General features: G+C 49.5%; 1 protein-coding gene across 1 annotated transcript; it reads right to left on the bottom strand.

The window, feature by feature from the left end:
* Window positions 1-2,068: 2,068 nt before the first annotated feature.
* LOC127309351 (RING-H2 finger protein ATL80-like) lies at window positions 2,069-2,792 on the bottom strand. The gene has a single exon (XM_051340232.2). The coding sequence runs from the start codon at window positions 2,610-2,612 to the stop codon at window positions 2,148-2,150; it is 465 nt and encodes a 154-aa protein (XP_051196192.1). The 5' UTR covers window positions 2,613-2,792; the 3' UTR covers window positions 2,069-2,147.
* Window positions 2,793-21,721: the final 18,929 nt, after the last annotated feature.

Here is a 21,721-nt window from a genome sequence, read left to right as displayed (position 1 = left end):
GAAGAGTATGTTGGCCCAGAGCAGCATTTGGAAGATACTCACCTCATGACTCTTCAAGATACTCCTCCAAGAGTCCAAGGGAGGAGCAAAGGGGGAGAGCTTGCTACAATTGCAGTGACAAAAGTCATTTTATTGCGAATTGTATCTTTGACCGAAAGAAGACAACGGTGGAGGATGGAGGGGCAGCATTTGGAAGAGTATGTTGGCCCAGAGCAGCATATGTATAACAATGTATGGCTAGATCCACGACCGACGCTGGGTCCCATGTAGTGTCCATTCTTGTTGCAGGTCGTTAGCTAGCTAGCCTACATACACAAAAATAAATTGATGAACGTAGCTCCTACTTTTAGGTCGACTGATCGGATTTAAACTCCAAGTATAGTTAGACATGTCCTAGACTCCAAGTTGTACGTGGTTTCAATTCAACTTTCTACTGCCGTGTATATCAACATCTCGGTCATACCTCTTCATGTGTGTGTGTGTATCTTACGTAATTTTAACCCGACCTTTAATCTCTTCTGGTATTCCTAGTACTACAATCAACAGAGCAACCCGAAGGGGAGGCCTGACGCCTCTATCCGCCATTGGTGTTTATAGATCGATTTTGCCAGTTAGGGTTTGTGTGGTGGGTTTCGATGATGTAATAGCTTATGTGAATTAATGCAGTGTGTCTCTTTTAGACCTCCCTTATCTTGTCTTTATAGTATATAAATAGATAGTACTGATCAAAATTTAATAAAACGAGTTAATAAAGATTGTACACTAGGCCGTGATATGCTATTCCTGGTTAGTTTGCCACTAACAAATTATGTGAGACTAGTAATGCCTGAAGGGATGGACATCATTGACGTGACCAAGGTTGACTCGGAAATAAGAGGTGGCGTTGACAGAAGTTTGGCGGTCTACTGGTAATGGTCATGGTTGAAACAGATCGTAGACTTGCTCTGATACTACTATGAAATATACCTTGGAAGCTTGGCTAAGAAAAGAGGATTATGATATTAATCGACAACCATACTTTAAAATAACGGGCTATTTTATTTAGCAACGATGTTTTAAAAGCTAAAAATAGGTATAGCCGGGTTATTGCTGGCTAATTCATTTACCCTTCTTTTTCAATTACAACAATAACATCAAAGTCTTTTTTTCAAGCAAATTAGAGTAGGCTAGATATGAAACCCAACAGAAAAAAAGAAAGCCAAGAACAAGAACAAGATAAAAAAGAGAAACTATGACTCAAACATGATTCCAGATATGACTTATACAACAAAAATATTCGGCTATTCAACTCAGAAATTTTATTTAATTAGATTGAATTGGAGTTCAAAAACCATGAACTAAAAGTAGAAGAGAAGAAAATTTTGGGCAAGAGATATTTTAGCGGCTAAATTAGAGGCTAAGTAGGAGCTAAATGTTAAGCTTCATGCACTAGCCACTTGAACCAAAAGTCCGAACTGATGGAAAAGACTAGGCAATCCACATATACATTTCACAACACCCTCACTCGCGTGTGACGGGAGAAGAGAAAGTCAACACGTGAAAGAAGAAGAGCACACCGAAACAAGGCATCAGCGGTGGCTAAAGAGGGGGGCAACAATAATTTTTAGGCTTAATTGCGAAAACCATGTGAAGCCAGGATTTGAACTCAAGACCTGGGGCTCTGATACCATGTTAAGCTTCATGCACTAGCCACTTGAACCAAAAGTCCGAACTGATGGAAAGGGCTAAGCAATCCACATATACATTTCACAACACTAAATAGGGCTATAAATATCATATCTTTAACCGGAGGGCTCCCAAAAAGCTATAGTGGGGTTATAGCCGGGCTATAGCTGGCTATAGCTGGCTATATAAAACTTGGTTGACAACCCATCCTTGTGTGGCATGCCATGAACATGTATTGCCTACTATAGATGATGGCGAACAGTACAAAAATGGTTACAACAACCATTTGGATATGTACGAATATTTACACCAGTATCTTCGTAAAATGAAAGCATTTATTTATCAACCCATATAGACTAGTGTATACATCAACAAAATATCAATCAGAACTCAGAAGCACCAATTCAATGAATATATGAATTAGTTCCATATAAGAAGCAACCTGTATGTTTGTATGTACATGAAGCAAGTCGAGCAATTCACTAGCGATCTGCTCCTCCCAGTATTTCAGCAACGCTCTCCGAGCTGGCGGGTTCATCAACCACCGCGCCGGCCGGCTTCCCGCAGCCAGCCACCTCGGCGCGGCAGACCGGGCACTGGCGGCTCTTGCGAAGCCACGAATCCACGCACGGCGCGTGGAACGCGTGCCCACATCCCGGCAGCACGCGGCACCGGTCGCCAGCCAGGAACGCCTCCAGGCAGACCGCGCACTCGCGGCCGGGCGTCGCTGCCGCGGCGGCCTTGAAATCCTGGCATGGCAGCTCGCCGAGCTCATCGGCCGTCAGACCCGCTGCTTCCGCGTGCTCCTCCTCGTCCTGTGACGACGACGTGCTGCGCCGCAGCGCGTGGCCCCGCCTGATCGCCCAGGCGATCACGAGGATGTGCAGCACAAGCATGAGCATGACGCCGGTGATGAGGAAGAGCACGGCGACCGGCACTCGTGCCATGCATGCGCGCAGTCCAACCTTCACCGCAAGAAGAAGACCTCTGAGCAAAGGCTACAGAAAACTGTACAAATGATCGATCGAAGCTGCAAGTCGCCGAGTGGAACCAGTTCAGACTCCTAGCTTGGAACAATGCTCAATTGCCGAACTGCAGCGTTGCATTGCTTTTGAGTTGGATTTCTAGAGAAAGTCCGTTTGATTAGATTAACAGATTATAACTAGCAACGTCGTGAACGCTGTTCATCGTCATGAAAGTGACCGCGTCGACAGGATGACAGAAGACTGGGCAGAGGCAGAGTGCAAGGTACGATCGTTTTTCCTTTGCACTGGTTAGTTTTCGGTGTGCGTTGCGTGGCTTCCATGCCATAAATAAACTTGGTATGGTCGATGTGGAGCTTCGGCTACAGCCATGTTTGAAGAATGACACTGTGAGTTTTTCTTTCTAGACAATATAAGGGTAGCTTTAAACAGGCCATCAAATGTTAGTTAGGCCATTGGGCTGGCTAGTTGAGGGTGTAGCTCTGGGTAGGCAGATCCTATTTGACCTTGTTTTGCTTCCCGTATCGAAACGACATCCGCATGGACGTGATGATCGGCCGGCCCAACAACAGTACCCCGTTTTAATTTTCTTCCTACAGTTTTTTTTGCATGAAAATAAATACCAAGGAAAAGTTGATTTGTACCGGAGTCCTGTGACCCAGGTTGCTTGTACCTGGGTACGCCCTTTTTTTTTTGACAATCAATACCACATATATTCATAGCAACAAATAGTATATGGTAGAGATACATGAACTGACTCCAACGATTATAAAATAAAGTCTAAAAGATAGTAACAAATCTTCGAGGTCTTCAATTTCTTTTTTCTTCCAGAACGTGTACTCTTCTGAAGGCAGCCAAAGATAGATAACGAACCATAGACCTGTAGATACCGGCGAAAGTTCTCCCATAATTTTTTGAGCCGCAATGCCAAGGCTGCATGCACGCACGCAACCATTAAAGCAGTCATACAACATCGGCAAGAGTACCAACACCAGTATGTCAAGGAATAATAACCAACTAGCTTTGTCATCGTCGATGGAGAGCCGAGAGTACGAATCACCATTGTCGAGGACGTAGCAGCCGGGACAAAAACTGCGAGGATAATCCTCCTCGCGGCAACAACGACAAAAGATCCAAAATAGATCTGGCGAAGCAAGATCCGAAGATCCATACCTAGAAAATTGTGATTGTTCAACACCACCATTGACGCCGGGAAGAAGATCTCGTCGCCGAACGAAAGGCCGAAGATCACTTATTGCAGACGATGCCATCTCCATTGAGGGGAAACCAACAAGAAGGCGGCTACCAAAATCCTAACATAATCTAATGAAAACAATACTTTTATTCGAAACTCCACGCATAGATCGGGTTCCCCACTCCTCCCGACGCCGGCGAAGCCGACCGGAGGAGGGGGAACCAATCTATGGAGGAGGATGAACTGGAGGCGGCTAGGATTAAGGCGGCGGCTGAGAGGAGAGACCACGGGAGGAGAAGAATTCGACCCAGACAAATTTTACCTGGGTACGCCCTTAGTAGTCTTGGGTATAATTACACAGAGAATATGAATGTGCACTAATAAAATTCATGGTGTTAAGGGTGGTCGGGCTAATTTTCAGGTAAAAGTCGTAAATGGACACCCAAGAAGAAAACAGAAGAAAATTTTCATACCTCGAATGTAATGTTTTAGGTGTAGAAAAACTTCGCTTTGGCAATCAGCTTGTTCGAGCCATAGGTGCCATCGGACTCCCCGCAATTTGGTTACAGTAGAAACGTTTGTACAAATCAAGAAAGACAAAGATCTTGGTGGCGTCTATTATAACCTTCTCATTGCATTGCATCCGTGTAATTATATAGTGTGTGTACTCCTCGGCTCATTTGAGTTGTACTCCTCTGCTAAGACAAACTCATAAGGAGAGGGGGGCACGTGCCCCCCTCCCAACCAACCAACGAATGATAACCTGAGTCGCACACGATACATTTGATATAGAGGTGCTCCCGTCGCCGCCCAGGTAGGTAGGTGCTCCCGTCGTCGGCCCCGCCCGGGCCCGGGCACCGGTCTTCCCCCTCCCCTCTCCGCTCTCGTTCAGCAACCATGGCAGGGCCGTCGTCCCCAGCAGCGGGCGGTCCTCGCGGCAAGGAGCCGGTTTCCATCTGGAGACGCATCTCAACCAACCCTGAGTCTCAGGCCTCCGGCCAGCGTCGGAGTGGCGAGCGGCTGGAGATCTCAGGCATGGGGCTTTCCTCTTCTTCCTCAGAGGCTGGGAGTCCAGGAGTGGAGTCTGCGGCGGCTAGGGGTGGCGCGCTGGTGGAGGCGCCGCGGCCGGAGCCGCAGTGGGAGCGGCCGAAGCCCTCGAGGAAAACCCGCTAGCGCGGGCGGGTGGAGCGCAACGCCGCCGCCGCCGCCGAGGGGCCTTCCAAGAACCGCAAGGTGGCGCCGGAGATGGACGGCCTCTGTTTCCGATGCTTCCGCCCGGGGCATCACAAGAAGGAGTGCTCCAACGAGCCGCTATGCTTCCGCTGCGGCCTCGACGGTCATGAGGCGCAGGACTGCAAGCGCCCGCGGAGCCCTCCCTCTGAGGATGAGCTCCGGCGGGCGGCGCTGGCAAGCTTTGCGAGGCAGGCTCCGCGCGGGATCCAGGATCCACGCCACCCGCGGCGCCAGACGGGGGCTCGCCCTCGCCCTTCTCAACCTGGCGCGCAGGTTCCGCCACCACCACCACCTCCCCCTCCAGGCATGGGGCCGATCTGGCCGAACCTTCTCCGGCCGGATAGCCCGGAGGAGCCTAGGGCTCAAAGGCGGCGGCTTGCCATACTGGACGGCCCGGTGGAGGAGTCCCCGGTGCCGCCCTTGTGTGTGCTTCGCCGCTCAAGGAACATGAACGACCTGGAGCGCCGGTTGCGGCATGCGGTGACTGCCTGTGTCGGTGGAGACCGACCGGCGGTGACGTGTGCGCAAGTCGGTGAGGCGCTGGAGGCGAGGCTGGGGATTACGGCGGAGAGCTGTTCGGTACACCCTTTCCACCCGGAGGATTTCATCATTGTGCTGGCTTCGGCGGAGCTGCGCGGGCGTGTTCTGGCAAGGTCGCCGTTAGAGCATGAAGGATTCTCGCAGATCGTCAGGCCATGGAATCGGCTTGCACAGGCTACCAAGGTTTGCCAGAGAAGAAGGGTCCAGATCGTCATGGAAGGTGTGCCGCCGCATGCCTGGGAGCGTGAGACAGCGGAGGAGCTGCTGGGTACGTCGTGCACTGTGGAGGAGCTATCGCCGACAACAAGGTCGCGTGCTGATCTGTCTCTATTTCGGCTATCCGCTTGGGTGGACAACTTGGAGGTGATCCCGTCGGTGCGCACGCTCGTGGTGCCGGAGCCAGAGGAGGTCGACGAGAGCTCGTCGGCGCTGGAGCTATGCCTAAGGGAGGAGGTGGCCACCCTGCGCTACCGTGTGCTAATCCACGTGGACAGTGTCAAGGAGGACTGGGATCCGCGGTCCTCTACGACGGCGGTGAATCCATCTGGCGGAGGCCAAGACGGTTCGCTGCCACAAGAGAGGCTTGGCAACGGCGGAAGGTTGCGCCGCAGACTTCACTGGCAAAGGGGTGTTCCTGACTGTCGAGGTGAGCACGGCGGTGAGTATGCTGGCACTGGTAGTGGAGCGGGGCGTCGCTCCTACAAGGAAGTGGCGACGGCGTCCCTGGATTGGAGGATTCCGGCGATGGAGGAGCGGCCGGCGGGACACGTCACGCCGGCGCAGGAGAGTCACGACAAGACGGTGGAGCGTACCAGTTTGAATGACCTGTTGACTGGTCAAGAGGACATGGCCGACAGCGCCCTCAAAGAGCCTGGAAGGGGAAGGTGCTTTTCGCAGTTGACGGCCCCACCCATGGGTACATGCCAAATCACGTACACACCGCGCAGTCAAAAGGAGCGGGCATCCACAAAAAGTGGCTTCCAGCCGTTGGTCACGCTGGAAGAGGAGGAACAGGACAAACTTCTGTCTACGGACGTTGGGATTGGTGGAGCACCTCCCAATGGGCAGACTGCTGCTCTCTCTGCGCCCACGCTGTCAGCAGATACGCTGCTGACAAGGAAGCCTCGGTCCCCATGGACGAGGATAGGGACGTTGCGATCATGGGTGGACGCAACGGATTCTTTATTCGAGGGTGGAGATCCCGAGGTGGGAAGGTGCGATAGCGAGGAGTACTTTGCAGTTTCCTTGTCGGGGGACACGGGAAAGGACAGCTCAGAGAGTAGCATTAATTCGAAGCAGGCGGGAGAGTCTGCGCATGTACCGCAGTACCAATCTCCCTCGGGATCAGAGGAACAGGAGATAGAGATTCCAGACAGGGTGACTGGGACGCAGGCCCCACCCAATCAAATCCTAGCCTCTCCCATCGAGGAGGATCTGGTGGGCCGAAACATGGGTGGATCTTCTGTGCCTGAGGCTGCTGCGGTCCAGGATACACAACAGGGCACAGAAGCTGGAGATCTTGCGTGCATGAAGGCGTTCTGCGCATCGATCATCAAGACGCTGGCGCCACCGCTGCTAAGGGAAGTGGAATCTATGCGCACTTTGAGCGCGGACGCGGAACCGTTCACGCCAAAGCGTGTCACTCGGCGATCTGCCGCGACGTCGGTTGGTGTAGCGACCAAACAGGCTAAGAAGGCCTCTGCGGCGGAATCTGTCTTGCTCAAAGCCCTGGGCATTACGCCAGCTGATCTGTCCGTTACTGAGGGAGACTTGCAGAGGTTCAAGAGGATGTTTGATGTGCCATTGAGAGAGCAGCACCTGCGGGTGGTGGCGGCCATTTTTGGCAAGTCTATGCCGGAGAGTTGTCAAGCGCTGGTGGACGATACAGCGGTGCTAGTGCAGTAAGGAGCGGCACGGAGAGGAGTGTTTTGTCCTCTTTATGGATATAAACCCTCAAGTGCTAAACTGGAACATTCGGGGAGCGAATGATCCGGCGAAGAGGAGTGCCATTAGGGAGTTTGTTTCGACTTTGCATGTCAACGTAGTGTGTTTCCAGGAAACCAAGCTTGATGTAATTAACGATTTCATTGTTTTACAATGCTTGGGACCATCCTTTGACGGATATATGTATCTCCCTGCGGTGCAAACGAGGGGTGGGATCCTACTAGCGTGGGATACATTGGTGATTGAGTTGGAGAATTTCAGCTTCGATACGTACGCCATCACGGCAGAAGTTAAGACGAGGGACAACAACCGCTGGTGGATCTCTACGGTCTATGGGCCTCAAGACACGGCGGACAAGATTAACTTCCTTAGGGAGCTCACGGAGCGGAGGGCCTTATGCCCGGGCCCATGGATGGTCGTAGGGGATTTCAATATGATCATGTACGCGTCTGAAAAGAATAACGAAAATCTTGATAGAAGGATGATGGCAAGATTCAGAAGGTTTGTCCAGGAGCAGGAGCTTAAGGACTTGTACATGCATGGTAGGGTGTATACCTGGAGTAATGAGCGTGAGATTCCCACGATGACCAGGATTGATCGTGCCTTGGTGTCAGTTGACTGGGATCTGCAGAACCCGGATGCGCTTCTTCAGGCAATGTCGTCCTCGATATCCAATCATGCACCCTTGCATCTGTCGCTGAGTGCTGCTTTTAGGCCAAAACAGCGGTTCAAGTTTGAGCTATTCTGGCTGAATCTGGAGGGGATCGATGAGGCAATTAAGGAGGCTTGGAAGTGTGATGACCGGATCACGGAGCCATTCAGAAGGCTGGACGCCCTGTTCCGTAACTCTGCTGAATCGATGCAATCCTGGGGACAGAGGAAAATTGGGAACGTCAAGCTCAAAATCGCCATCGCCAACATTGTGATCTTTCGTCTGGAGGTGGCACAGGAGAGCAGGGTTTTATCGCCCGAGGAGAGATGGCTGCGGAACACCTTGAAACATGCAGTTCTAGGGCTAGCCTCCTTCGAAAGAACCATTGCACGACAAAGATCCCGGACCAGATGGTTGCGGGAGGGAGATGCAAACACCCGCCTATTCCATGCGGTTGCTAACGGGAGACGAATCAAGAATTTCATCCCTGCGGTGAGAGTGGGGGACGAGATGGTTACATGCCAGGAAAGGAAGGTTGAGGTCTTCACGGACGCATACAGGCAGCTACTGGGAACTATGCAGAATAGGGAGCATGCCATAAACCTGGACGGTTTGGACCTGCCAGCTGTTCACCTACAGGAGCTGGAAACCCTGTTCTCGGAGGAGGAAGTCTGGGAAACGATCAAGGAGATGCCGTCGGATAGAGCGCCGGGGCCGGATGGTTTCATCACTGCGTTCTACCAGCGTGCCTGGCCCACGATCAAAGCTGATATCATGGCGGGGCTAGTCAAACTGGGAACAGGAGATGGTAGGGGCTTTGCGAGGCTCAACCGCGCGATCATCACACTCATCCCAAAGAAGCAAGGCGCGCAGGAGATCGGGGACTACAGGCCAATCAGCTTGGTGCATAGCTTCTCAAAATTGTTCTCGAAATTGGTGGCGAATCGTTTACGGAGAAGGCTGGGAGACATTGTGAGTGCAAACCAATCGGCGTTCGTGAAAGGGAGATGCCTTCACGATAATTTCGTGCTTGTCAAACAGGTTGCCAGGAGGATTAATCAGAGAAAGGTTCCAGGGGTGCTACTAAAGCTAGATCTCTCACGAGCGTTTGACTCATTGTCGTGGGCGTTCCTTTTCGAGGTGCTCAGACGCAGAGGTTTCGGAGCACTGTTCCTCAAATGGATTGCCTTGCTGTTATATACAGCCAACACACGGGTGGCGGTCAATGGAGTTCCTGGGGACAGGATACATCATGTGCGTGGGTTGAGGCAAGGCGATCCCACGTCGCCAATGCTATTCGTCGCGGCTATGGAAGTTCTTACGGCAATCGTGGTGAAGGCAGTGGATAGTGGTATCTTGGAGAGTTTGGCTAATGTATCGCCGCTGCAGAGACTGTCGATATATGCAGATGATGTAGTTCTGTTCTTCAAGCCAGTTCGGAAGGAAATCCTTGCGGTCAAGGAGATTCTGAGCCTGTTCGGGGAGTCATCTGGGCTGCGGCCAAACTTCCGCAAGACCACAGCAACTGTCATCAGAGGGAGCGTGGCGGAGAAAGCCAGGGTACAAGAGATTCTTGGGTGTCAGCTCGCGGAGTTCCCGATCAAGTATTTGGGCTTACAATTGGCGCTTAGACCGCTCACGAGGGCGCAGTGGATGCCGACCCTTGACAGCATCACCCACATTATCCCGGCCTGGCAGAGGAGCATCATCGCTCGGGCCAGTCGCCTAGTCTTGATCAAGACGGTCACCACGGCTAGACCGATACATCACATGCTGGTGGAGGCTGCTCCGGGGTGGCTGCTGGAGGAAGCCGCCAAATGCATGTGCGCGTTTTTCTGGGCTGGGAAAAAGGAGGCCAATGGTGGGCAGTGCTTGGTGGCGTGGGACAGTGTATGCAAACCACTCCATCTCGGAGGCTTGGGGATCAAGAACTTAAGGATGCAGGGCCTAGCCCTTCGAGTTCGTTGGGAGTGGCTGCAAAGGACGGTCTCGACAAGGCCTTGGAAAGGTCTACGGATGGCTAGGGATCGCCAAGCAAGCGAGGTCTTCAACAGCTTAGCCAAGGTCCAGGTGGGGGACGGCAGAGAGGCGCTGTTCTGGGAGGATAGATGGCTTAGCGGCCGGACAACGGAGGAGGTGGCGCCGGCGGTCACCGCATTGGTTAAGACGAGGACGAGGAACCGTCGTTCGGTCCACGAGGCGCTGCTCAACAATTCTTGGCTAGCAGACACCGCCATGGACCTCACAATCGAGGGGACAGTGCAATGCATACGGCTTTGGGAGGCCATCGAGGATGTGGACCGAGTGCATGAGGAACCAGACAAGTTCAGTTGGACGGGGGCTAGCAACGGGCAGTACACGGCTAAGAGTACCTACAAGATGCTTTGGCAAGGGACACACGAGTTTGCGATGTACAAGCCGATTTGGAGATCTTATGCCCCTCTCAAATGCAAGATATTCGGTTGGCTCGCTCTAAAGCACCGCCTATGGACATCAGATCGGAGGCACCGGCATGGGCTGCAAGATCAAACCTCGACATGCTTCACGTGCTTGCAAGAGGAGGATACGGTGGAGCACATTCTTGTGCAATGCCCATACGCGAGGCAGACATGGTTCGAATGCTTGGTTGCTGCAGGTCTCAACATCATGGAGCCAACGCTAGATAGTATTCTGGAGGATTGGTGGAGTGCCGCGAGGGTTTTGGTGGCTCAGAAGGATAGGCGGGGTTTCGACACGCTCGTTCTCCTCATCTCTTGGTCCCTATGGAAGCAGAGGAACGCAAGGGCATTCAACAACCAAGCACTACATCTTACTACCCAGCAGCTGGTGGTCAAGATCAAGGATGAGTTCAAGCTTTGGAGGCTGGCGAGGCTAGGAGGGAGTGAGTCCATGTCGCGAGAGTAGGCTTAGGTGGTGTGTGAGTGGGTGCTGGCACATCCGTTAGCGGATGGGGCTAGTTTCTTGTATATGACTCTATGCTACCTTCTATAAAGATTTGGTACGCCATTGGCGTACCCTCGAAAAAAAAATACATTTGATATAAGGATTTGAGTTCCTCGGATCAACTGATGTGCAAGCATCACATGTGCCGATACCAGAGCTTTAGACTTGAACATTTCTTGACATCTGCATGTGAATGCCATCAGTATTTGCACTATCGGCTGGACCTTCAGCCATAATTCTTAACCAAAGCATGATAACGCAAATATATCATGCAAATATATAGTACCATAATTTGACAATTGGTGAAGAATTTTGTTCTTCAAATCATACATATGGAATGTTTTTTGAAGTTATAGCCGAGGCGAACCGAACGCGAAAATGGCAGGTTAATTGTATTGCTAGTTCAAGAGATAATTTACTTAATATCTGCAAATAGCTAAAATATTCTTACATGCATGTGGGCCTTTGTTCCGCTGCCTAATCCTCGCACCGGGTAGAAAAGTTTTGTGCTCGTAGTGTGCTAATTGATTAATAATTATTGCATGAGCATCAGGGTGGCAACAGATTAATACTCGCGCCTGCCCTCTAACAGTCCAAGCATAACTAGAGCATATATCATCAAAAAAACAAAAGTATCCCTCCCTCTCACGAAATTTCCAAAACAAAGCGCACATCGGTAGAAGACGACGGCCACATCCATTCGACGGCAGCAGCTTCCGGAAACAGTATCGAGAAGGGGAGATAGAACATTGAAAGCTCCGAAGAGGCAAGCCACGCATGCGGTGGTGAGGATCGATCGAACCAAAACTGAGGAGCGGCACAACGAGAAACAAAATAACTATTGGCATTCGTACATTCCTCCTCGAAATAGGCTTTCGTCCCGCTACATTAATATATCACACCACCGATACAACATAGGATCCATTGCTGGGGCAAACAGCACAAAGCAAGCCCAAAAGAAAACACGAAAGCAAGAAAAGAGAAACTAATGTCGAAAGGGTCGGATCAACGAAAACGGAGATGCCTCGCAATCGCTGCGCCCGCCGGATAATTCCCACCATGCTCCTAGCACTCTGAAGTTCCGCGTACCAAGCAACACCTTCAAGAAGAGGTGCGACGACGACGCCACTGCTGCCCGGAGTAGTCCTAGGGTTTCCCCCGGTACGTGCAAGGACTAGGAAACATGGTTTCACCCAACGCCCTTCAAGAAGGAAGAATGGCGCTCGTGGGCGTCACCGCCTCGGTGCCAGCAAAGCCGACAGGGATTTCTCCCGACCCTCGCAACCTCGCCTTGGACACTCCATCGTGCTCCACTACACTCGCCACCCACCACCATGCGCCACCACGGCCTTGCAAGCACCACCGCCGTCTCACCGTGACCAACAAAGCGGGGTCATCACGAACAGGACGAGCCAACCAGGAGCGAAAGGCAGCACGTCAGCAGCCACGCCGGAGGTACCACCTCCACCGCCACCTGCGGACACCGACCGAACGCGGCGACCAGAACACACCAGGCCCACCTGGCCCGGTCGAGCCCGAGCGGGCTCGTGAAGTTTCTGTCTATGCGCTGCAGCGTACGCACCGCCGACATCGCCGCCCCGAGCTCTGGCCTTCCCTCTGTCCTCCTAGAGAAGCACCGCGGGGCAGGGAGACGGCCCGCCCGGACCCAGATGGGGCCCGAAGGGCCCAGATCTGGGCCAGGCAGGTGGAGCCCCGAGCCACCGTGCCGTCCCGCGGCCAAGGAGCCACGCCTCTGCCTCGTTGCCACCCGCCGCCACGCCGCCTGGGAGGAAGCGCCGCCTGGGAGGAAGCGCCGCCACCTTGGAGCGCCATTGCCTGCCTGCCTGCCCCACCTGAAGAGGAAGCGCCGGGTAAAGAAAGGGCCACCGCCGCTGGCACCGCCCGGGCTTTGCCCGGCGGCTTCCGCCGGCGGCGGCGACGGGGGAGGATGGGGGAACGGGGTGGAGGAAAGCTAGGGTTTGGCCTCCTGGAGTCGCCCGCGGGGGAGCGACCCGAGGACGAAGCGTTTTCCCGTCATGAGGGTTTGGACTCCTCTCAACCGCATCCGTGCATTCACCCCAGCCCAATTTAGAGTCCATCCGCAAGGAAACAAACGCGGCCCAAATTTACGTCACGGATGCGTCTGTGTGGACGCTGCACGTGACTTTGTATTTCTAGCTGGCCCCACATGTTAGATACAGCGAAATCCAACAAAATTCATTCGTGTCCCACTCCCCTTCTTTGCAGCCCTAGGGCGATGCCGCTACCCCGCCGCTGCCCCGCCCGCCACACACCACCGCATTAGCCCAGGTCTCTTCGTGCCACGCCTCGCTGGAGTACATGCTGGGAGCCGTGGTAGTGGAGAGGACTTGGCTGCACCGCTAGTGTCCTTGTTGGTCGTGCATTTGCTGGGAGAGCCTACCGACCTCGATGCACAGGAAGTGTCCGGTCAATTGCGCGGTACAATCGAGACGAAGTTTTTGGATGCCATTTTCAGCCATTTTGCACCAACTTGACTTGCCATTGATCCATTGTTGATGTCCCGCAGGTGGATAACAGGCAGTCGCTCGAGAGGCTCCGCAAAGAATGCATTGATACCTCTTCTGACGAGGAGTGCGACGAGACGTCGCAACTCATGGCAGTTGTGGGCTCCATCCTCCACGAACACCATTTCAAGCAGATGATGGTGTACCGGTGCTCGAAAAAGGATTGCTCAGCCAACGTGCCGCGCAACCGAGTCGGTGGGCATGCCCTGCTCAAACATTACTACCACCTCACCCATACGGTGTACAACAAGCACAAGTTCCGGCACCGCTGCCGGATTTCAAGAGACATGTTCGTGGTCATTCTACGGGGCGTTAGAGACTATGACCCCTACTTTCAATGCATGCCCGATGCTGCTGATAAGCTAGGCTTCACCTTTTACCAGAAATGTTCTACAGCTACTCGGATACTTTCGTATGGAATGTCTGGTGATATCTATGACGAGCATACATGCAAATGAGTTAGAGCATATCCCTTGATTCCACATGTTCGGCGAACTGTACTTGAGAGGCCAAACTGTTGAGGACACCAGACGACTGTTGTCGATCAATGAGGCTAGAGGCTTCCGTGCAGTGGAAGAACTGCCCATTTGGATGGTAGGGTCAGTACAGTGGCCATTTTGGGGATGCACTGTTACTTTGTAGGCAATGGCATCGCACGATTTGTGGATTTGACACTCTTTGACATGGTCGGCTCCCACAATGACATCAATATGCTCAACTGCTCTCCGGTGTTTAACCGTCTTATGGAAAGCAGTGCTCCTATGGTGAGCTATGAAATGGAAATGCATATGACAAGTCATACTATGTTGGTGATATCATTTATCCTGACTGGACCACACTGGTTAATACAATATGTGATCTTCAAAGAGAAACAAAAGAGGTTTCCCTGGATGAAAGAGGCTTGCAGAAAAGATGTAAAGCGGGCATTTAATTGCTTGAATCTTGGTGGGCTATTTTTTGTCACCCGGCTAGAACATGACCTCTTCGGACCATGCATATCGTTATGACATGTCGTGTGATTTGATCGCATGATCGTCGAGATAGAATGTCCTGATGGCCGCAATGAACATGAATGGGACTTCAGGAGAGAGTTGGTTGAGCAAAATCCTAGGGCAGGAACCTGTGAGGAGTTTCTGAATACCAACATTGAAGTCTCTGACAGTAATATTTTCAACGTATGTAGAAGGATTTGATTGAGCATCGCTGGGCATTGGGTGACCATGAAGAGAATCATGAGTAGTCAATATCATCTGGTTTTATTTCTTAATTATAGACTATGCTCTATTTATTTGGATGTAATAATAAAGTATTTTAAACCTCTATTTTCGCTGTTTGTAACCAACTTGCTTCATATATTGCACTATATTGGTGGAAAATAACCTAACCGGTTTCGGCAGACAATATGTGTTGGGCCGCTTGGGGCACCCCAAACACAAATGGTCAGTCGTGGCCAAAAAACCAATTTCGCGTCCACGACCCAAGGAAAATTGACGAGCGTGATTAATTTTGGTGACCAAAATTGTTGAGGACATCCCTACTACACTACTACCTCCGTCATTGCAAGATGAAGACGATGCTGCTGTGAAGCTCAAGTCCAATGAAGTCAGGATCGGACCAATGACACGAGCTCGTGCGAAGCTACCCAAACAACAGGTGAATTTGTTCCTAAGTGATAGTTTGATCGATGAGAACTTTATACTGCCTAAGTTCTATTACTTATGTATGATCAGGTATGAAAAGGGTGCAAGCATCGCACGAGGAGGAGAGGAGCAGCTGGACAAGAAGCTGGACGTGAAGCTGGACATGGAGCTGGCCATGAAGCTGGACATGAAGACATCACATGGAAGCGCGAGGGACGAGAGGGAGGCATGTGCGAGGGGAGAAGAAGAAGTCCAGGCCGGCGCCAGGCCCGGTCCCAGGTCCGGTCCAACCGGACGCCCCGCCGGATCAGCCCAGCGCAGACCGGACGCCACGCTTGTGCGAGCCGGGCACTATCTAGTAAGCTTGGACGCCTAGCCCGGTTCCCACCCGGTGCCAGACCCGGTTGAAACCGGATGGCCCGGTCCCAGGCCCGGTCGACCGGCCGTATGACCGGCCGACTCCGAGTCTGTCTCGACCAGATCCGATCTGGGTCAGTTTTCTATGTATCTTTTCGACCTGAGGTTGTCCTAAACCCCTATATAAGTGTCCAGGACGCCCTCAAATTAGGTTTAGACCATATTTAAGATAAACCCTAGTTCATATTTGATTGCTTTGCAACTCTATTGAATCTCTACACCATATTGCATTGATTTGGTGTAAACCCCTGAAAGTCTTGTGTGATCTGCTGTTCCATTGGGAATTAGACAGTTGCAACTTACTGCTTCGTGGTCGGCGGCTACGTGCGCAAGTGTGTGGAGTTGCGAATATCTTGCAGGGTTGAGAGCTGTAGCATTGGCGACAGGGACCAATCGAGAGACTTCGTCGCGTCATACAAGTTAACATCCACTTTATCCTCGTGTATCTCCGCTGTGTTCATCCCGTGATCATCATCACCACCATTGCTTACTGAGAAGATCGGGCCACCCCTTATCATCTTGGTATCAGATTTCAGTGTTTCCTCGGTAAGCCATCCACAATCCACCCCATAGTTGAGTTGTGAGTGTTTTCCTATCCAGAAAAAGCCAAAAATATTAGGGTTAGGGTTTGCCATAGCCTTAGATTGCACTAATTTCGAGTTTTAGTTGCTTTTGGTAGTTGTTTTTGCGTATCTTTTTCTTCCATCTAGTATTGTTAGGGTTTGTGTCTCCGCTATCATCTAATTTCAGTCTTTGTTTACTCCGAGTCCACATAGCGTACAGTATGCTTGTCCTGACCATAGACACAGCCTTTCGATATACGTGACTAGGAACTTTCCCAAAAGAGACTAGTTTTACCGCTCGACAGGCTGCTCGTTAGGTTTTCGGTGCTTTGCAATTTCTGTTGGCCGTGTTACAAGGAGAAGAGTCGTAAAATCAAAAAAAAAATAGAAAAAGAGTGAAAGAAAAGTGAAGTGCTAGTAGAATCAAGTGAAGGCCTAAGTTTACTTTACTGCACCTTTAGTTGAGCAATCTTGTGCCTATCCCGTTGAGCTTTGCTAGCGTCTCTCGAGTGCAATGCAACCTTTCATCCATATAGTTGCATTGCCACATTTATCACCTTGTGTGAGTATCATTGGTTGTCTACGGTCAGCGCTAGAGCTTGTTATTGGTGCAAATAGGTAGCCTACCTACAGCCCCACATATATCCTGCTTTGCCGTGTGATTGTTCTTATACCCTTGATATTCGCTTCACTACATCCGTGCACTACTCGTCACTACAAGTGGTAAGCAATACTAATTTTCACTTTGGAGCGGTAAGATTTCCTTTTCTTATCAGTTTTGAGTGAGTTGTGAGAGTACCACCATATATATTTGTTTTAGTGCACTAACCTAATAACCATGTCTTCTAGTGATGAGAAAATTGTTAAACAGAAAAACAAGGGTGTCGCTGATGTGATGACATGGAGGGAGTATGAGGCTCTTCGTAATGAGATGCGACGTGAATTCCGCGTTCAGGAAGAAGAACTAAAGGAGACCATTGACGGGGTTTCCAAAAAGCTGGATACTACTAATGAGACCGTCAATGCTATTCAAGATCAAATGACGGATTTTCAGCGCAATATTCAAGCGTTGACACTCGATGTTGAGAATTTTACCCAACAACAACAACACCGTGAGGATGAAGATGCTGAGCTTCAAGATGAAGCACGTGGTGTTGCTCGTGGTGTTGGACGTGGTAACCGTGGTCGTGGCTTTGTTGATCACGGACGCCATGGTCGTGGGTTTGATGAAGAAGATGGATTGGGTAAGCCCAAGTTCTCCATACCCAAGTTTGAAGGAGGAGCTGATGTTGAAGAATACCTCACTTGGGAGCTGAAGAATGAGAAGTTATGGCGCCTACATAATTATACTGAAGATAGGAAGATCAAGCTTGAATTTGATGGCTATGCATTGCGTTGGTGGGATGGACTTGTTCGTGCTCGAGAAGAAGATGGTTAGCTGCATATTATCACATGGCGTGTTATGAAGGCGGCAATGCAAGCTCGTTTCGTGCCCACTAATTATTTGTGATCTATACATGATAAGTTGACCCTATTGAGACAAGGTGTGAAGACTGTTGATACTTATTTCATGGAGATGGAGATGCTTATGCAGCGTGGACGTGTCCGTGAGTCACTTGAGATGACAATGCAGCATTTTCTACATGGTTTGAAGTATGATATCAAAGGCATTGTTCGTCATCACAGTTACACCACTATGAATGAGTTGCTACATCATGCAAGAGAAGCTGAATCACAGTTGGCTGAAGAAGCACAAGTTAAAGGTCGTGCTACGGGAGCTGGGCGCTACATGCCTAGGGTGCCCTCATCTACGGCGCCGGCGCCATCTTCGCGCTCCGCGCCTTATTCTACTCCGTCTAGCAAGCCGGTCTCCAATGTGTCCAATACAAAGAAGCCCGAACCTGCTGCAAGTACGAGTGGTTCTAGCATGTCTACTGCGCGCAACTGCGATATGAATTGTCATACATGTGGTGGCAAGGGTCACTTCAAGAGAGATTGTCCTAACCGCAAGGTCATGATTATCAATGAGGACAATGAGTATGAGACTGGAGATGATGTTGATCCATATGCTCCAGAACATGATGACTATGACAGTGATGGTGTAGATGCTTATCCGTCTAAAGCTCGCACTATTGTTGTGTCTCAGCATGCTCTTAATGTGTTGCCAAGTGCATCTACTCAGCGCTGCAATTTGTTCCAAACGAAGGCTTTAGTTGGTCCTGACAAGGCTTGCAAGGTTATTATTGATGGTGGGAGTTGCCGCAATTTAGCAAGCAAGGAGTTGTGTACCAAGCTGAAGTTGAAGTATCTACCGCACCCGCATCCATACTATATATATTCAGTGATTGAGCGACAATGGTGAGATGAAGGTAAACCACATGGTGTGTGTTGAGTTTGAGATTGGACCGTATAAGGATTCCATTGATTTTGATGTGGTTCCTATGACGGTGTGTCACTTATTATTGGATCGGCCTTGGCTCTATGACCATTCTGTGCAACCCAATGGCCGTGCCAATACATATCACTTGGAGTTCAAGGGCAAGAAAATCAACTTGCAGCCTATGTCACCACAGCAAATTGTCAATGAATCTCGTCAGAAAGTTGAAGTAAACTTGGAGGATGCTATAGATAGGCGAGAGAATTGTAATAACGTGAGTGATATAACGAAAAAGTGAGAGAGTGAATTCCTTAGTCTTATTAGCCACCAAAGAGGACATGAGAGAATTTAGTGAGGATCCTACATCCATGCCTCTTGTGCTCATGTACAAGGGTGAGGTCTTGGTTTCTAACGACATGACCCCTATTTCTCTTGGTGTTTCTAGTGTTTTGCAGGAATTCAGTAACGTGTTTCCGGAGGAGGTACCCGCAGGACTACCAGCATTGCGTGGTATTAAGCGTCAAATTGACTTGATCCCCGGAGCTTCGCTGCCCAATAGGGGGCCATATAGGACGAATCCCGAAGAGACGAAGGAGATACAGAAACCAGTACAAGCGCTACTCAACAAAGGTTATATCCGCATAAGCCTTAGTCCTTGTGTTGTTCCTGTTATTCTAGTTCCTAAGAAAGATGGTACATGGCGCATGTGTGTAGATTGTAGAATAAACAACATTACTATTCGATATCGTCATCCTATTCCCCGTTTAGAGGATATGCTAGATGAATTGAGTGGTGCTGCTATTTTCTCTAAAATTAATTTGCGTAGTGGTTATCATCAAATTAGGATGAAAGAGGGGGATGAATGGAAAACAATCTTTAAAAAAAATTTGGTTTATATGAGTGATTAGTAATGCCTTTTGATTTGACTAAAGCACCTAGCACTTTCATGAGACTGATGAACCATGTTTTGCGTGATTTTATTGGCAAGTTTGTCGTTGTTTACTTTGATGACATATTAATCTACAGCCGCAATGAATCTGATCATACTATACATATTCGACATGTTTTGCAAGTGTTGCGTGATAATAAACTCTATGGTAATCGTGAGAACTGCACATTTTGCAAAGATAAGGTCATATTTCTGGGTTATGTTGTCTCTAAGCATGGAGTAGAAGTAGATGTGTCTAAAATTGAAGCAATTCAAAAATGGCCTACTCCCATGAATGTGAGTCAAGTAAGAAGTTTTCATGGTCTAGCTGGGTTTTATAGAAGATTTGTGCCCAATTTTAGTACTATTGCTGTGAATTGACTAAAAAGGGTGTTGTCTTTGAGTGGGGCACAGCCCAAGATCATGCATTTGATGAACTAAAAAGATTGTTAACTTCTGCACCATTGCTTGCACTTCCTGATTTCAATAAGCAATTTGAGATTGAATGTGATGCTAGTGGTATTGGAATTGGTGGTGTGTTGATGCAAGAGGGTCGCCCAATTGCATATTTTTCTGAGAAACTTTCTGGTGCTAAGTTGAACTATCCAATATATAATAAAGAATTGTATGATGTAATTAGAGTTCTTGAGATTTGGCAACATTACTTGTGGCCAAAATAATTTATCATACATTCTGATCATGAAGCTTTAAAATATCTGAAAGCTCAATCTACTTTGCATAAGCGTCTTGCTAAGTGGGTTGAGTTCATTGAGTATTTTCCATAAATTATTAAGCATAAGAAGGGAAAAGATAATATTGTTGCTGATGCTCTATCTAGGAAAAATATGCTATTAACTCAACTTGATGTTAAAATTCCTGGATTAGAGATTCTATGTGATTTGTGTGCTACTGATCATGATTTTGCTGAACCATATCGCTTGTGTGCTATTGGTAAAGCATGGGAAAAATATCACATACATGATGGGTTCTTGTTTAGAGCTAACAAACTATGTGTTCCAGAATCGTCTGTGCGTTTGCTCTTATTGCAAGAATCTCATGCTGGAGGTTTGATGGGTCACTTTGGGCGTGAGAAGACGCTACTCATGCTAGCTGATCACTTTTATTGGCCAAAGATGAGGCGGGATGTGGACAGATATGTGAAGAGATGCATTACTTGCAACAAGTCCAAGTCCAAGCTGAAGCCTCACGGTTTGTATACTCCTTTACCGGCACCTACTACACCTTGGGAAGACATTAGTATGGATTTTGTGTTGGGTTTGCCGCGTACTAAGAGAGGCCATGATTATATATTTGTGGTAGTGGATAGATTCTCTAAGATGTCACATTTTATTGCCTGCCACAAGAGCGACGATGCGTCGTATATTGCTAACCTGTTTTCAGGGAGATTGTACGTTTACATGGAGTCCCGAAGAATATTGTTTATGATCGTGACGTGAAGTTTATGAGCTACTTCTGGACGACGCTTTGGAGAAAGCTGGGGAAAAAAGCTACTTTTCAGTACTACTTGTCATCCCCAAACTGATGGTCAAACTGAACTGGTGAATAGAATATTGTCACAACTGTTGAGATCCATGATCAAGAAGAACCTGAAGGAGTGGCAAGATTGTTTGCCGCATGTGGAGTTTGCTTACAACAGGGCGGTACATTCTACCACAGAGCTGTGTCCCTTTGAGGTGGTGTATGGTTTCAAACCCATTACTCCACTTGACTTGTTGCCTTTGCCCATACATGAGAGAGTCAATATGGAGGCATCAAAGAGGGCATATTTTGTGCGAAAGATTCATGTGAAGACTAAATTGTTGATAGAGAAGAAAGGCAAGAGCAATGCTGCAAGGATGAATAAGAAGCGCAAGGAGATATTGTTCAAGCCTGGTGATATGGTCTGGGTACATTTTCGCAAGGATAGGTTCCCGAATCTGCGGAAGTCTAAGTTGCTTCCTAGTGGTGCTGGTCCTTACAAAGTGCTTGCCAAGATCAACGATAATGCATACTCTGTAGATCTTCCAATTGATGAGTTTGGTGTCAACAATTCTTTCAATGTGGCTGATTTGACATCATATGACGGAGAAAACCT

This window comes from Lolium perenne, chromosome 6, assembly GCF_019359855.2.
Source record: "Lolium perenne isolate Kyuss_39 chromosome 6, Kyuss_2.0, whole genome shotgun sequence".
NCBI classification, from domain to species: domain Eukaryota; kingdom Viridiplantae; phylum Streptophyta; class Magnoliopsida; order Poales; family Poaceae; genus Lolium; species Lolium perenne.
Note: the sequence above shows the minus strand (reverse complement) of the source record. Positions and strands in the feature narration are given on the sequence as shown.

Excerpts from the sequence above, each read along its gene's own strand:
- LOC127309351 (XM_051340232.2), bottom strand. The coding sequence starts at position 2,612 with ATGGCACGAGTGCCGGTCGCCGTGCTCTTCCTCATCACCGGCGTCATG.